Source organism: Barbus barbus, assembly GCF_936440315.1.
Source record: "Barbus barbus genome assembly, chromosome: 4".
NCBI classification, from domain to species: Eukaryota; Metazoa; Chordata; class Actinopteri; order Cypriniformes; family Cyprinidae; genus Barbus; species Barbus barbus.
The window spans coordinates 20503239-20519036 of record NC_136732.1 but is presented as its reverse complement, the minus strand read 5'-3'; the positions used below and the strand labels follow the sequence as shown (position 1 = coordinate 20519036).

The following is a 15798-nucleotide window of genomic DNA, read 5'->3' as shown; positions in this document are numbered from 1 at the left end:
TTTGACCAAACTGATACTAACCAAAAAATAAATTAAAAATAGTGTATGGTATGAGCTAGGGCAGGGTTCTGCTGCAGAGTTTAGCTCCAACCCTGATCAAACTCACCTACCTGTGATCTTCTAATGATCTTGAAGACTCTGATTAGTATGCTCAGGTGTGTTTGATTAGGGTTAGAGCTAAACTCTGCAGGAGTGGGCCAGATTTGAGGATCCCTGAACTAGGGTATAGTGGTTTAGAACCTATGGGGGATATCAAAGATAAAGTCAATGACAAGAAAAAAGATGATAAACATGGGACAGTGTACACAAATATATGAATGCGACCGCCAGAGGACGCTGCCTTTGAAATGAGACAGATTTTCTATACTGTGTGCCATTGCAGCATAATAAATTGTAATGGCCTCTTTGACGATTTCTGATTGGAAAAATATAGAGATGGTCCTCACTGCAGAACACAAGATCCAGGGGGTGTGGTTGGATCTAGATCCAACTCTTCCCACCTTACATATACCTAAACCTACCCGTCTCCACCCCCTGATCCCTAAACCTACCATCTCCACCCCTAAACCTACCTCTCTCCACCCCCTAGATGTGGACCCAACCCTGCCCCCTGGATCTTTGTTCTGCAGTGAGGGGCTACTGAAAATATATGGTCCATGCAACATATTTTTTTCCCTCACAAAGTAAAGAGAAATATTTAAATTAATCCATAACATTTACCCTGTCAAACTATTTTTAAAGAACAAACTCAGATCTGATATTAGGCTTACCTAAGAAATGTTCTCATTTTGAATAATGCCCTCCCCCCTCCCCCCATTTTCTTACTTTCTCGTCTATTTTAATCTCTATGGTTCTGTTTCTATTTTGAGCTAGAGTTATTAAATTTTCTTATTACTGTTATTATTTCTATTGCTGTAATTCGTAATAATTATTGGTATGTTCTAAGTGTGTTGTACTATACTGTAAAATGAATGCTCAAAGCTAAACATAACATTTTTTATAAATTATTCACACACACACACGTATGTGTATATGAAGAGTTTGTTTACTTTCACGGTACGCCATGAAAAGACGAAGTCTGGGTCCAAGTGCAGGTGAGGGTATTTAATGGAAACAAAAAGGCCAACACGGCACAAAAAACTAAACAGAAAAGGTCTGGGATACCAGACGGCAGCACAGTGCATGTATCCCAGACCACAGCAGACACTAGAAACAAAACACTGTAACACATTTACACACGCCAAATAATGCAACCAGACAGAGTGGTAGGAGAGGGGAGATTATATAGTCCGTGGCGATGGGGAACAGCTGCGGGTGTAATGAGCGTGACAGGTGTGTGTAATGTGACAGGTGTACGTGATGTGGCAGGTGTACGTGATTACATGAGATGAGTCCGGGAGGAAGGGAGATGGTGACCTCTGGTGGCGACAGGGAGAAGCGCAGGGCCCGGACTCGTGACATGACCCCTCCTTTAAGGAACGGCTTCCAGACGTTCCACCAAACCCCCCCAAAAGTCCAGAGGGAGGTGGAACAGGGGGAGGGATGGTGGGCCAGGCCCGTGTAGTGGAAGGGAACCTGGGCTCTGAGGCAGCGCCGGCGGGATGGAGGCCCAGGGCAGAACCGGCGGCCACCACCGCGGTGAGTGTGGAGCTGCCACCCTGGAGCGGGCAATGGTGGGCTCCACCGCCTCGGGGGGTACATCAAGGTGGGGAACATCAGCGGACACCGCCGCCTCGAGGGAACTGTGAGCGGACACAGCCACCTTGGGAGGCTCGTGAGCGGACACCGCCGCTTCGAGAAGGCATGAAGTGAGCTCCACGGCCTCGGGAGCCTCGTGAGCGAACACCGCTCTCTCGGGGGCTTCGTGAGCGAACACCGCTCTCTCGGGGGCCTCGTGAGCGAACACCGCTCTCTCGGGAGCCTCGTGAGCAAACACCGCTCTCTCAGAGGCTTCGTGAGCGAGCACCATCACCTCGGGAGAAACGTGAGCGAGTACAGCGGTCTCGGGAGGAACGTGAGCGGGCACCATCGCCTCGGGAGCTTCGTGAGCGAACACCGCTCTCTCGGGGGCTTCGTGAGCGAGCCCCGCTGTCTCGGGAGCCTCGTGAGCGAACACCACTCTCTCGGGAGGAACGTGGGCGGGCACCGCTGTCTCGGGAGCCTCGTGAGCGAACACCGCTCTCTCGGGGGCTTCGTGAGTGAGCACCGCTGTCTCAGGAGCCTCGTGAGCGGTCACCATCGCCTCGGGAGCTTCGTGAGCGAACACCGCTGTCTCGGGAGGAACGTGAGCTCATCGGGGGTTCCCGCACGCTGCGCATCAGCCCAGGACGCTCCGGAAGCAGGTGCGAGGCACTGGGCGCGGCCGCCGCCGCCCCCCGGATCACCGCCTCGGGAGAACTGTGAACGGGCTCCGCAGCTAACTCCAACCTGAAGGCTGAGCCGCTCATCTGCAGAGCCAGGTTGATGTAGTCCTCCAGCGACTCCCCGGGGTCCCAGTATGGTACCAGGGACTTGAAGGGCTCAGCCAGGCCTCCCCAGAAGAAGACCATGAGGCAGGTCTTCTCCGTCGCCGACTGACGAGCTCCTTTAATGAAGTCCCTGGCATAATCCTCCATGCTCCGGTCTCCCTGGCGGATGGGGAGGAACCTCCCTGCTGGACCGATCTTTGCTGGTTGCATTCAGTCACGGTACGCCGTGAAAAGGCGAAGTCTGGGTCCAAATGCAGGTGAGGGTATTTAATGGAAACAAAAAGGCCAACACGGCACAAAAAACTAAACAGAAAAGGTCTGGGGTACCAGACGGCAGCACAGTGCATGTATCCCAGACCACAGCAGACACTGGAAACAAAACACTGTAACACATTTACACACGCCAAATAATGCAACCAGACAGAGTGGTAGGAGAGGGGAGATTATATAGTCTGTGGCGATGGGGAACAGCTGCGGGTGTAATGAGCGTGACAGGTGCGTGTAATGTGACAGGTGTACGTGATGTGGCAGGTGTACGTGATTACATGAGATGAGTCTGGGAGGAAGGGAGATGGTGACCTCTGGTGGTGACAGGGAGAATCGCAGGGCCCGGACTCGTGACACGTTCTTTGACATTTTCAAAAATCTGTTTTTTTATTATGGTATCATGTTTTTATTGTATTAGCTGTATTTTTTTGTTTGTTGTTTTTCTTTCTTTTCTTTTTTTACCTAATCAAAATAACCATACTGCAGTTTGATTGAGATTAATAGCCTATCTGTTTTTGCAAATAAACTCTTCATATATATTTGTACTGTGTACACTGTTTAAAAAATATACTATATAACATTACTATATTATTGATTTAATTTAACAAAAAAATAAAAAATATTTGGACTCTACAATATTAACATCGACAACATTAATTCATTTTTATATGTAAAAAGATTATATACCGTGTGCCTTTATTTTGAAACAAAGTCGTCACGTCCGGACCTTTATTTGGATTGATATAAAGAATATAAAGCTCCGGAGCAGAAGGTGGCGGTAATGCACCTCCAGCCGTCGTTAAAAACCAAGAAGAAGAAGAATTTTAGGAAAGAAAAGATCACTTCGAGAATACCAAACTGGTTTTAGGAAAGGTAAATCTACTACTGATGCTTTAGTTAAATTAAGTAATGAGATTGAAAAAACTGTAATTATGAAAGAAATAATGGTAGCTGTGTTTTTGGATGTTGAAAAACATATGTGGAGGGGAGTTTTATTAATTAAACTAGATAAAATGGGGATTGGTGGGAAAATGTGTAATTATATATTGGATTTTCTTTCTCTGCGTGCTTTTAGTGTTAGATTAGGTGAAGAAAGCTCAGAAGAATTCACAGTGGAACATGGAAGTGTGATTAGCCCAGTCCTGTTTAATCTGATGATAAATGACATATCTGAAAAACTAGGAGTAGTACACTCACCTAAAGGATTATTAGGAACACCTGTTCAATTTCTCATTAATGCAATTATCTAATCAACCAATCACATGGCAGTTGCTTCAATGCATTTAGGGGTGTGGTCCTGGTCAAGACAATCTCCTGAACTCCAAACTGAATGTCAGAATGGGAAAGAAAGGTGATTTAAGCAATTTTGAGCGTGGCATGGTTGTTGGTGCCAGACGGGCCGGTCTGAGTATTTCACAATCTGCTCAGTTACTGGGATTTTCACGCACAACCATTTCTAGGGTTTACAAAGAATGGTGTGAAAAGGGAAAAACATCCAGTATGCGGCAGTCCTGTGGGGGCGAAAATGCCTTGTTGATGCTAGAGATCAGAGGATAATGGGCCGACTGATTCAAGCTGATAGAAGAGCAACTTTGACTGAAATAACCACTCGTTACAACCGAGGTATGCAGCAAAGCATTTGTGAAGCCACAACACGCACAACCTTGAGGTGGATGGGCTACAACAGCAGAAGACTCCACCGGGTACCACTCATCTCCACTACAAATAGGAAAAAGAGGCTACAATTTGCACAGCTCACCAAAATTGGACGGTTGAAGACAATGTTTTTCACCCCCGGCTCTTAAGGCTTGTGTTTCCTTCAGGAACATCAGTGAATGTTTGAACCTTTTTTAATTGTTGTGTTTGAGTCCCTCAATCATCCTCAGCGTGAAAAGGTGGATCTCAAAATCATACAGTTACTGCTGGAAAGGGTTAAAATATGCAAAAGATGCTGGAAAACTGAAGATTCTGCAGGACCTGGAGGATTTTTCTGAAGAACAGTGCTCAGTTTAACTGTTCAGAACAAACAAGGGACTCATGAACAACCATCACAAAACAAAAAAAACAGTCGTAGATCATCCAGGTAACCACACACAGTATTAAGAACCAAGGGTTCCCAAACTTTTGAATGTGGTTATTTTAATAATTTCAGCTATTTTTTTGTCTTGTGGACTATATGTAAACATATTTTATGGAAAATATCTTACTCAGGACAGTACTAAATAAAAAATAACATGCATTTTGTATGATCTCTCTTATTTTGGTAAAATTATCCACATTTTCACAGATTCTGCAAGGGGTTCCCAAACTTTCGATCCCCACTGTATCTACACGCTCCTGTACTGTAGGTGTCGATATGCAATTATAACAAGTTGCAAAAGCCAAGAAAAAGAAGAAGAATCAGCCAGCAGCACTGAAGATGCTCTGAGTGCAGACAGAGCTCGCAATCCTCCGGTCAAAGTCTTGTCCAGCCAGCTGCGTGAGGGCCGAGAGTGTCAGACAGCAAGCGGGAGAGCAGAGTATGTTATCAGGCGCCTGCTTCCCGGTGACCGGCGCTGTTTACCGGTGTCTGTGGTCTGGATGCAGGGCACTGTGCTGGAGGTGCAGTCTGACCTCAACACCCTGCTCGTTCTGGACGAGACCGGCGGTAACTTTGTAGTCAGCGGCATTAACAGCGTGCCCAAAGGAAAACCCTGCCTGAGTCCTGGTACAGTAACTTTTTATTTAGGGCAGCTTGTATGTGACCCTGGAGCACAAAACCAGTCATAACAATGCATTGTAGGCTATGGGTTAAAATTATTGGTTTGTCTTTTATGCCAAAAGTCATTAGGATAATAAGTAAAGATCTTTTTTATTAGTAATATATGCATTGCTAAGAACTTCATTTGGACAACTTTAAAGGCGATTTTCTCAATATTTATATTTTTTGCGCCCTCAGATTCCAGATTTTCAAATATCTCTGCCAAATATTGTCCTATCCTAACAAACCATGCATCAATGGAAAGATTATTTATTCAGCTTTCAGATGATGTATAAATCTCAATTTCAAAGAATTGATCATTATTACTAGTTTATAATATAATAGTGAGTTAGGCTTTCTGAGTACCACCTTTTTTTCCTGATGTTTAAGCACATACTTTCACTGGGTCCTTGTTGACGAAGGGAAAAATATGCAAAGTGAACAAAATACCTGTTTGCATATTTACATGTTCCATATCACAGATACTTATGTTCCATATGAAAAAAAAATACAACTCATGATTATCTTTATTTGACCCTCTAACTCTAGCACTCTCTATTCTAATCTGTTTTCTTTTTTATTTAAATAAAAAAACAACACTTTACCCCTTAATACTTGCACTCTATTTGCTTGTTTTCTTTTAAAAAAATCCTCTTAACACTAGCTTTCTCTATTCTTCTTCTATTCTGTTTTTTCTTTTTATTTATTATATAATTATAAAAAAGAGCCCATGTTACACCCCTCTTCATCTCCTTGCACTGGCTACAAGTGGCAGCTCGCATCCAGTTCAAGACACTGATGCTTGCATACAGAACGACCACAGGCTCAGCACCCTCATACTTCCTCTCACTATTACGAACCTACACCCCCTCCAGAAGTCTGAGATCTGCTAGTGAGCGACGCCTTGTGGTACCATCACAGAGAGGCTCAAAATCACTCTCCAGAACATTCTCGTTCACCATTCCTGGCTGGTGGAATAATCTTCCCACCCCTATCCGGAATGCTGGATCCCTGGCAATCTTCAAGCAACAACTGAAAACTCATCTCTTTCGGCACTACTTGACTTCATCCTAAACTCAAAAAAATAAATAAAAAAAAACTCTTTCCCTCTATCTTTCTCTCCGCTTGTACTTATTTGAACAATGACTGAGACTTGATGTTAGGAGCACTTCCTCTGTCTGATTGCCTCTTCAAGATTAATCGCTTTTTGTATTCCGCAATTGTAAGTCGCTTTGGATAAAAGCGTCTGCTAAATGTAAATGTAAATTATAAAAAAAACAACTCCTTGCTATGTGTACTGCGTTAAGCTATCATATTATTGCTCTTTTGTTGATTTTGATTGCTTCCATTGTGCTCATTTGTAAGTCGCTTTGGATGAAAGCATCTGCTAAATGACTAAATATAAATGTATTAATTAGGTGATGTGAGCGAGGTATTTTCCTATTTTTAACTCTTGAATTTGCATTTGCATGGAGTTCTTGGATTTCCTTTTTTTTTTTTTTTCACAGGTAAATATGTCATGGTTATGGGTGTCATCCAGTCACACAGTCCAGAGCCGGTGTTGCGTGCTGTAAAGATCTTTCTGAAAATGCTTTGATTCACAGGAAAAACTGGATGTATGAAGTAGAAGATCTCCAGCAGATTTTGCCCTAAATCTTTGTTTGCTTCATGAGACTGATGCGTTTGTTTTCTGGTGCAGCACTTATAATATTTGCCAAGCAAAAAGAGGGAACAAACAGAAATTGCATTACATATATACAACAGGGCTTTTAAGTATGAAAGCATAGAAATATTTATTTATATAATATTTTTCTACATCAGTTTGATACAGAGAAGAACAGAGTAATTGCACTGTATTTATGCATACATCTAATGTAACAAAGATTTCTTCACAATTGTGATATTAAATGCAATTATAAATGATTAAACTTATCACAGTTAACAATGAAAAGATATGTGTGTGTGTGTGTGTGTACATGTCAGTGTGTCAGTGGCATAGATATTGAATTAACTCTTGCTAAAGAATTAATTCACTGTAACTTTTTCCCATTATAAATACAGAGGGGTACGTTACACAACTCATTTATATGTTCTGCAGCTGCTTCAGATTCTCTTGTGGACTCCTAAAACGCTGCTGCAGTTTGGACAGTGGTGTATCACATCCTTCAAGCTGTCCACACAGAAGGGAATCAGGCAGCAGCCGTAGATACAACTAGAACATGGGAGATGTGAACAGAACAATCAAGGCAATGTCTTTGTGTGAAGGAAGAAAACCATAAGAGTGTGTGTTATGTAATGTTTCATCTTACCCAAAAATGGCCAGGCCTGCACAAGAGAGCCAAGCTAATGCTCCTGGTGTGTGCTCTAGGCGAGTTATCACGTTCTGTGAGCATACTGGGCAATGTGCCTGCACTGGGACGCTTCCGAATATCAGACCAGGCTGAACGTACACGGTCTGCACAGATACTGGGTACAAAAACAAGAATGCTTAGAAATACTGTGCTGCATAGGTTTCTTATACATGAACTCTTAACATATCAGAGCCTTAACAAAAAGGATGGGCTGGAATCAATGTGTGAAGATTTTAGTTGATGGAAATGCATTTTTTATGTTTACCAAAAAAAATAAAATTATTAAAAAATATCACTAACATGGTAAATAACTGTAAGGCTAAGGGAATAATTTTTATTGAACATAACTCTTTGTTAAAATATGTAATGAAAGATCTATCAGACAAATTAAGATATTTTTATATTAAATATAATTTCTTATATAAAAGAAAAAAATATTGAATGTAAATAAATTAAATATTAAACATTTATTTAAAGAATAATTGTTTAAATTGTGAATACAATTATTTTAAAAATGAACAATATAATATATATATATATTAAATATATAAAAGTAATTTTTATAAAATAAAATTACATTATTTACATTGAAATAAATTATAAATAAAAATGTAATATTTAAATGCCTTTTTAATTAATATTCTTATAAAAATTTAATTTATTTTCTAGTTTAAATAAATTATATTTAAAACAAATACGAATTAAACAAATAACAGTGGGGCCAACAGAACAAACTTAATTATGCTAGTGTTCAACTGGAAGAACCAGATTCAACCAGCTTTTGTTTTTAGTTTGGCCAAGTTGGTTTATGTGGTCGATCAACAGCACTACTAGTCAGTGGGGCAGAAGTAAACCAGGTTAGTCTTTAGAGAAATATCTACATTATTCTTATCTTTTGAGTGATGTATACAACCTTGTTTTTTGTAAACACGTGAGTATAAAAATGTGTGATCAGAAAAGGCCTTGGTGGAGTAAGAGTAAAGGCCATTACCAACTGGACTGGTAACAGGTTGAGCAGGTGGTGGTGGATACATCGGGCTGTAGGCTTGTGCTGGATATGGAGGCACAGATGTCTTCATATCTAGAGCTGGGGCTGGAGCATAGGGCATCGGTTGGTACTGAGGGATTGATCCCAGTACCTCCTCATATGGTGGAGGAGGAGGGTGTCCCACAAGTGTGGATGTGTCCAATGGGGGTGCGCTTGCCATCGCCTTGACGGATACTTCAAAAACAACAAAAACCATAGCTTCTTAGTAAATATAAGGTTGTTATATTGTAACGATATTCACAGTATTGCCAAATTCGTGATGCATCCGAAGTTAACTTTTCTGAGGCAATCGGAGGCAATTTTGAAATACATGCAAGCTACAAATACCACCTTCAAGACGAGAAATAAATGTTCTCAGAGTAACCTAAAACGATAAAGCGACGCTCGTTCAAAACAAAAGCCTGAAAGAACAACACTTACGGTTTTTGTCGTTTTCTTGAGAACACACTCAGGAACTATCCAACGTTTCCTGTTTTTTAGCCTCGTTACTTCGGTCAAGCTAGACGCGGAGTAATAATACACGGTCAAGCCAGCAGCACCTTTTTTTGGTGTGCGCGTCTAATCGGGCACTTACGGTATGGGTGCTGGGCTCGTGAGATTGAGGTCTCTGCAGAGTAAAAGAGGGCGTTTCTGCATTTGTGGGTGTTTTCAAACTGCTGGGAGTTTCTCAATCATACAAACAAAATGATCCCCCTTACCTAACCCCACCCCTAAACCTACCATCACTATGACGTCAGCCAATCAGGACACATGGTCTAAAAACGCCCCGATCTGGTAACTCCCATTACTTTGCTGCAGAGACCTATACTTGGGGATCGTTCAAAATGATGGAATTATTCCAGGAAGTATGGTTACCGCTGATTGGCCAACGCAGGAGCTCCTTTGGCACGCCCCCTATCTTATGGCACGCCCACTACTCCAGGCTCCCAGCGCCCACACAGTAAGTGCGCGATTAGACGCGCAAACCAAAAATTAAAGTAAAAACGTGTATTTTTCACTCCTCTGCTAGATTGACCGAAGTGTTTTGACACGCACTCGCTGTATTTGCGCAACAGACATGGGTGGGCTGAACGGTGAACTCTCTTGTAAGATTGTCAGAGCAAAACTGGACACTTAAGACCATAAGAGCTGTCATAACGTCAATATACCTCGATAGATTTAGTAAGTAGCGATTGAGGGTCTTTATGATTTTAGATGTTCCCTCGAGTTCCGTGTTTGGTCACATGAGTTCCAGGCAGAGACCTCTCATGATGATTAACTCAGCTGACAAACAGCTGCTTTGTTTGTTTATCGTGCATCCTGTTAATGCTTTATAATTTATATTAAACGCCTTTTATAAGAATTATATAATGTCGGCTTGGCTATGTGCTGTTTCTTTTTTTTTTTTATAATAATAAAAAAATATATTAAAACGTGCAAGTACATGAATATATTAATATATAAAGTATCAGTAAAAAGTAAAACATTTGGTATATTATTTGTATAATGTAAATTATTTTTTTATTAAAATTGTGTTACTGTGCCTTTTCTATTTTTACAATTCTCACCCAAGGGACTTGGACACAATATTATTTTGTGAAAAGGCTTCTGCAGAAAAGTAACTCATCAGTGCAAAACATGTGCGTGTCTGTAGGTGGGAAGATATAGCAATATTCAATGTTTCATAGTCACAAACAAATACATGAATCCTTTTCAATTAGTCTGTGAATGCAGAACAAATGCCACGCGTACTACATCCGCCTGCATGTCTGAGCACCTCCTCTGCTGCTTAAAACACCATTGCTTTTAGCCTATTTGATTGGATATTTGCCTTTTTTTCAGGCGTGATCTCATTTCCTGTACAGTGACAAGCTTTATTTATTTATTTATCTGCTCGGGCTAGAAATGTATGCGACTGGTTTCTGATGTTGCTGTATTTAACACAACAGCTGGATCACTGGAGACAGACGGAGGAGGGTTATGCAGCTGCAGCTCTCGCCAATGGTTCGCAAAACCTACATAAGCCTTATTCTATTATTTAAAAGCGGCCTAGTTTTGGTAAGCTTCACTTTAAATTATCCATTTTCCTCATTTTGTATTCGGAATTGTACAGAAAAAAAAAACTTCCATTCAGGGCTTGTGTAGATCGCATATAAATCGTACTGTTTGGGGGCAAATGAATGCTGTCTTTCCATTTGGGCAAAATAATAATAAAAAAACGACTGTAACGATACTTGCTGCAGTCGTTTTCGTAGATAGTTAACGTTAGCTGTATGTTGCATGAATCGTAACGCTTGGTTAGTTAGTGCCAGCGGAAAGGCCTCGTGCCTCTCGGATCAATTCAAGCACGAGCGCATTTAACACTGGCGCGTGAGCAAGATGGAAAGTCTTCTCCGAGATGCTTAGCGTTGCATAACCTGTGGCTTCATGAAGAAAACCATGACCTGAGCAGTGATAGCTGGTAAAGCTGCATGAAATGTTCCTGACATTTCTCAAGAAGGAGTGAGAACTAATGATGGGAGAAACGAAGCTTTGAATCATTTAACCAATACTTAGCAAAATGATTCAGTTTCGAAACACCACACGAAAACTCGGGCCAACATGCTTAAAAAACACCCTTTACAAACCAGTTGGAAGTTTAATCTGTTAAATACTATTAACAAATCATGTAATACCATTATAACTATGAATTGTCTGCATAAATTGTGACGCTGCTGGAACACAAAACCAGTCATGATGGTCCATTTTTTAAATTGAGATTTATACATCATCTGAAAGCTGAATAAATAAGCTTTTCATTGATGTATGGTTTGTTAGGATTGGACAATGTTGGCTGAGATACAACTATTTGAAAATCTGGAGGGTGAAAAAAAAAAAAATCTAAATATTGAGAAAATCGCCTTTAAAGTAATCCAAATGAAGTTCTTAGCAATGCATGTTACTAATCAAAAATTAGGTCTTGATATATTTACTGTAGGAAATTGATCATTTTGACCCATACAATGCACTTTTGGCTATTGCTACAAATATACCTGTGCTACTTATGACTGGTTTTGTGGTCTAGGGTCACATATGTGTTATTGAAATTATAGGGTTTGTTTTGTCTGATTTATGAAGGGCTTGGTTTATAGATTATAGAAATTTCTGAACAGTTATGATGTAACAAAGCTTAGATGGCTGAAATCAAATGACTTTGGCGGTTTGATAAGTGCTTGAATGTCTGCTTTGAAACAAATGCTTTGCAAAGGTTTCGATGCTTCATAAAAGAAAATGTTCAGGAATTTTCTCATAATATGTGCTTAAATCATCTTGATTCTTATGTCTTTCAGATGTAGCCCAAACCTACAAGAACTCTGCAGAACTGCCTCTCTGGGACATTTGAAGGCCTGTTGTTGAACTTCTCCTGACTGACAGGATGTCTATCACAGACCATAGCCCCACCACCGGGGTTGTCACAATTATTGTAATACTCATTGCCATTGCCGCACTGGGGGCTTTAATTCTCGGTTGTTGGTGCTACTTGCGGCTGCAGCGCATCAGTCAGTCTGAAGACGAGGAAAGCATTGTCGGTGAAGGTGAAACCAAGGAGCCCTTCTTGCTGGTCCAGTATTCGGCCAAAGGCCCGCGGGTGGAGCACAAGACCAAGCTCACCCCAAACGGCACAGAGAGCCACACCTAAGTCCTCTTATCTCTTCTCTCAATGCTTACTGTGTCATGTTTGTAGACTCCTTCAGTCTTAAAGAATTTCAAACCTTACAGTGTCACTCAACACTGAAATGAAACCACAATCTGATGAACAGAGACAAACCTAGTGCATGCAGTTGTCTAGTTGCTTTAACTTGATTTTTTTTTTTTTTTTGCCCGTTTTGTGGTGGTAGAGCCCTGTTATAATGTGAAATCGACGACTGTGAGCGTTTTGTGCAATGCTGTTTGTTTGTTTGTTTAGCCGAGTTCCAAAGCTAAATCAAGATGATTCTGATTTCTTTGGTGGCATTTTTACTTTATTTTTTCATCCAGAGCTGGCTCTGGGATTAAGAAATTCAACACAAATTTTAAATGGACTGATTTCACAACCATGTCAAAGTTTTAGATTGTTTTGATGCTTTTCATCCAGTTCATTCCATTTACTTTTAAAAATAAAGGTTCTTTTTTGGCATTTATAGTTCCATGAAGAACCTTTAACATCCATGGAATTTGACCATTCCACAAAAGGGTCTTTTAAGAATTGTTCACTGATATGTTTTTTGGGAACCAAAAAATGGCTCTTTTATGGCATTGCTGTGAAAACTCCCGTTTTGAACCTTTATTTTTAAGTGCTGAATTGCAATAAAAAAGAAACATGTTTTTCATTACAAATAAGCACTTCAGGAGACCATAACTTGCCAAATTATGTAAACTGGCTTTTGAAAGCTCTTACATTATATTTAGACATGTTTAGAATCATGGTTTTATTACCATTTTTAATGTGACATACAATTGTTTTTGTAAACGGCGTTTGCTGGTACTGGTTTAAACCTGCTAGGAAACCACTATAAGAATGAAAGCCAATGACTGAGGTGACTATCGTGATCCCAGAGGTGTTCGTTTTTGGTGGTTGAGCACATTTCTACATCGCGAGAAGTCATTTGAAAGTGTAAATATTATTTTAATAGATGGCTTAATGCATAACTGGATACTGAAAAGTCATTGTCTTGAGTTTTTAACCTGTTCCTTCACAGTATTAGTTTTTGTTTAGTTAATTCTGAATGTTTTTGTGATATCGCAGTGTTTGCTGTTTGTACATGTAAGTTGAAAGTGAGAGAAATAATTTATTTTTATACAGTATTCATGCAAATGTTGTCTATAGGGGCAAAATCTACAGTCAGGCATATAGGGAGGTAGATGAAGCCTGAAAATGCAGCTAAAATGATTTCTTTGATGTTGCTAATGTTTTGGGTTCTGTCTTACAGTTGATGTGTGTATTATGTGCTGTTCAATATACAGAAAGGACAGTGCATGCATGTTAATTTAATCTGCATATTTGAGAAAAGCAACTTTTATGAGTAAGGTGCTCAGTATATTGCTTATGTTACTCCAGCCAGTGTGTCTGTCCAGTGTTTGACTGTACTGGACAATAAAACCTGTGTTACTAGGAAAATGCCTGCTTGTGAGTTTTATGTGCATTTGCAACTTCTAAATGTAAGTTCTAACTCTTCTTAACTTTTTAAATATTATACATAAGTGATAAGCATTTATGAACAGTTTTCTTACAACATAAGTTAGCCAAGTAAACTTCCCTAGTTTCAAGGTATGGCATTTATTAGTCATACTGCTTTGTGTTGGAAACACTTCCTGTTTTTGGCCCAAAAACCACAAAAAGGGTTGATGATGACCTGCTGAATTCAGTAATTTAGACCTAATGCAAAGTTTTTTTTCTTCAGTTAGAGTAATTTATTGTAATCACTTGCTGCTAGTGTATAACAACACAAGGAAGATGGGGACACTTTAGATGCATCAAACAAGCTCAGATGAAGACAAACCACTGTACATTTACATCTCAAAAAAATTTGAATATCGTGAAAAAGTTCATTTTTTCTTGTAACATTTCAAAAAGTGAAACTTTCATATATTTTAGATTCATTACATGTAAAGTAAAATATTTCAAACGTTTTTTTTTATTTTGATGATTAGAGCTTACAGCTCATGAAAGTCAAAAATCAGTATCTCAATATATTACAATATTTACATATGAGTTTCAATTAATGACCATCCCTACAGTATAAATTCCGGGTATCTCTTGTTCTTTGAAACCACAATAATGGAGAAGACTGCTGACTTGGCAATTATCCAGCAGACGAACATTGACGCCCTCCACAACGAGGGTAAGTCACAGAAGGTCATTACTGAAAGGTGTTGCTGTTTACAGAGTGCTGTATCAAAGCATATTAAATGCAAAGTTGACTGGAAGGAAGAATTTGGGTAGGAAAAGGTCAAGCTTGAGAATACTGTCAAACAAAGCTGATTCAACCACTTGTATGAGCTTCTCAAGGAGTGGACTGAAGCTGGAGTCACTGCATCAAGAGTCACCACGCTCAGACGTCTTCAGGAAAAGAGCTACCAAGCCACTTCTGAACCAGAGACAACGTCAGAAGCGTCTTACCTGGGCTGTGGAGAAAAAGAACTGGACTGTTGCTCAGTGGTCCAAAGTCCTCTTTTCAGATGAAAGTAAATTTTGCATTTCATTTGGAAATCAAGGTCCCAGAGTCTGAAGGAAGAGTGGAGAGGCACAGAATCCATGTTGCTTGAAGTCCAGTGTGAAGTTTCCACAGTCAGTGATGATTTGGGCTGCCATGTCATCTGCTGGTGTTGGTCCACTGTGTTTTCTGAAGTCCACAGTCAACGCAGCCATCTACCAGGAAATTTTAGAGCACTTCATGCTTCCTTCTGCTGACAAGCTTTATGGAGATGCTGATTTCATTTTCCAGCAGGACTTGGCACCTGCCCACACTGCCAAAGGTACCAAAAGCTGGTTCAGTGGCCATGGTGATACTGTGCTTGATTGGCCAGCAAACTCGCCTGACCTGAACCCCATAGAGAATCTATGGAGTATTGTCAAGAGGAAGATGAGAGACACCAGACCCAACAATGCAGATGACCTGAAGGCCGCTATCAAAGCAACCTGGGCTTCCATTACACCTGAGCAGTGCCACAGGTTGAATGCCTCCATGCCAAGCCGCACTGATGCAGTAATTCATGCAAAAGGAGGCCCAACCAACACTGAATTTTGGGTTTTCATTATCTGTAAGCCATAATCATCAAAATTTCAAGAAATAAAGGCTTGAAATATTTCACTCTGTGTAATGAATCTATATAATATATGGGTTTCACTTTCTGAAATGAGTGACAAAAAATATTGACCTTTTTCACGGTATTCAAATGTTTTGAGACGTACCTGTACATGCAGTG

General features: G+C 40.4%; 2 protein-coding genes and 1 pseudogene across 3 annotated transcripts; 2 read left to right on the top strand and 1 right to left on the bottom strand.

Annotated features, from left to right (window-relative positions):
* Positions 1–1601: 1601 nt before the first annotated feature.
* On the top strand, positions 1602–7128 carry LOC306868237 (recQ-mediated genome instability protein 2-like; annotated as a pseudogene). Its single transcript has 3 exons — positions 1602–1705; positions 5084–5442; positions 6984–7128. The product of its transcript is annotated as a recQ-mediated genome instability protein 2-like (transcript).
* A 114-nt stretch (positions 7129–7242) lies between these two features.
* Positions 7243–9453, bottom strand: LOC306861717 (lipopolysaccharide-induced tumor necrosis factor-alpha factor homolog). The gene is made up of 4 exons (XM_079404136.1): positions 9295–9453; positions 8818–9048; positions 7785–7941; positions 7243–7687 (listed from the first exon to the last, which is right to left on the bottom strand). Exons 2-4 carry the CDS (start codon positions 9032–9034, stop codon positions 7579–7581), a joined length of 483 nt encoding a protein of 160 aa, XP_079260262.1. The 5' UTR covers positions 9035–9048; positions 9295–9453; the 3' UTR covers positions 7243–7578.
* A 1335-nt stretch (positions 9454–10788) lies between these two features.
* Positions 10789–13980, top strand: LOC306861709 (stannin). The gene is made up of 2 exons (XM_079404123.1): positions 10789–10911; positions 12183–13980. The coding sequence occupies exon 2, from the start codon at positions 12269–12271 to the stop codon at positions 12530–12532; it is 264 nt and encodes an 87-aa protein (XP_079260249.1). The 5' UTR covers positions 10789–10911; positions 12183–12268; the 3' UTR covers positions 12533–13980.
* Positions 13981–15798: the final 1818 nt, after the last annotated feature.

Bases quoted from the DNA above. Each gene is read 5' to 3' on its own strand.
- LOC306861717 (XM_079404136.1), bottom strand. From the start codon at position 9,034: ATGGCAAGCGCACCCCCATTGGACACATCCACACTTGTGGGACACCCT. The intron at 7,942-8,817 runs GTAATGGCCTTT...TTTTGTACCCAG, and splicing joins ACCTGTTACCAGTCCAGTTG to TATCTGTGCAGACCGTGTAC. The intron at 7,688-7,784 runs GTAAGATGAAAC...CCCATGTTCTAG, and splicing joins GCAGGCCTGGCCATTTTTGG to TTGTATCTACGGCTGCTGCC.
- LOC306861709 (XM_079404123.1), top strand. From the start codon at position 12,269: ATGTCTATCACAGACCATAGCCCCACCACCGGGGTTGTCACAATTATT.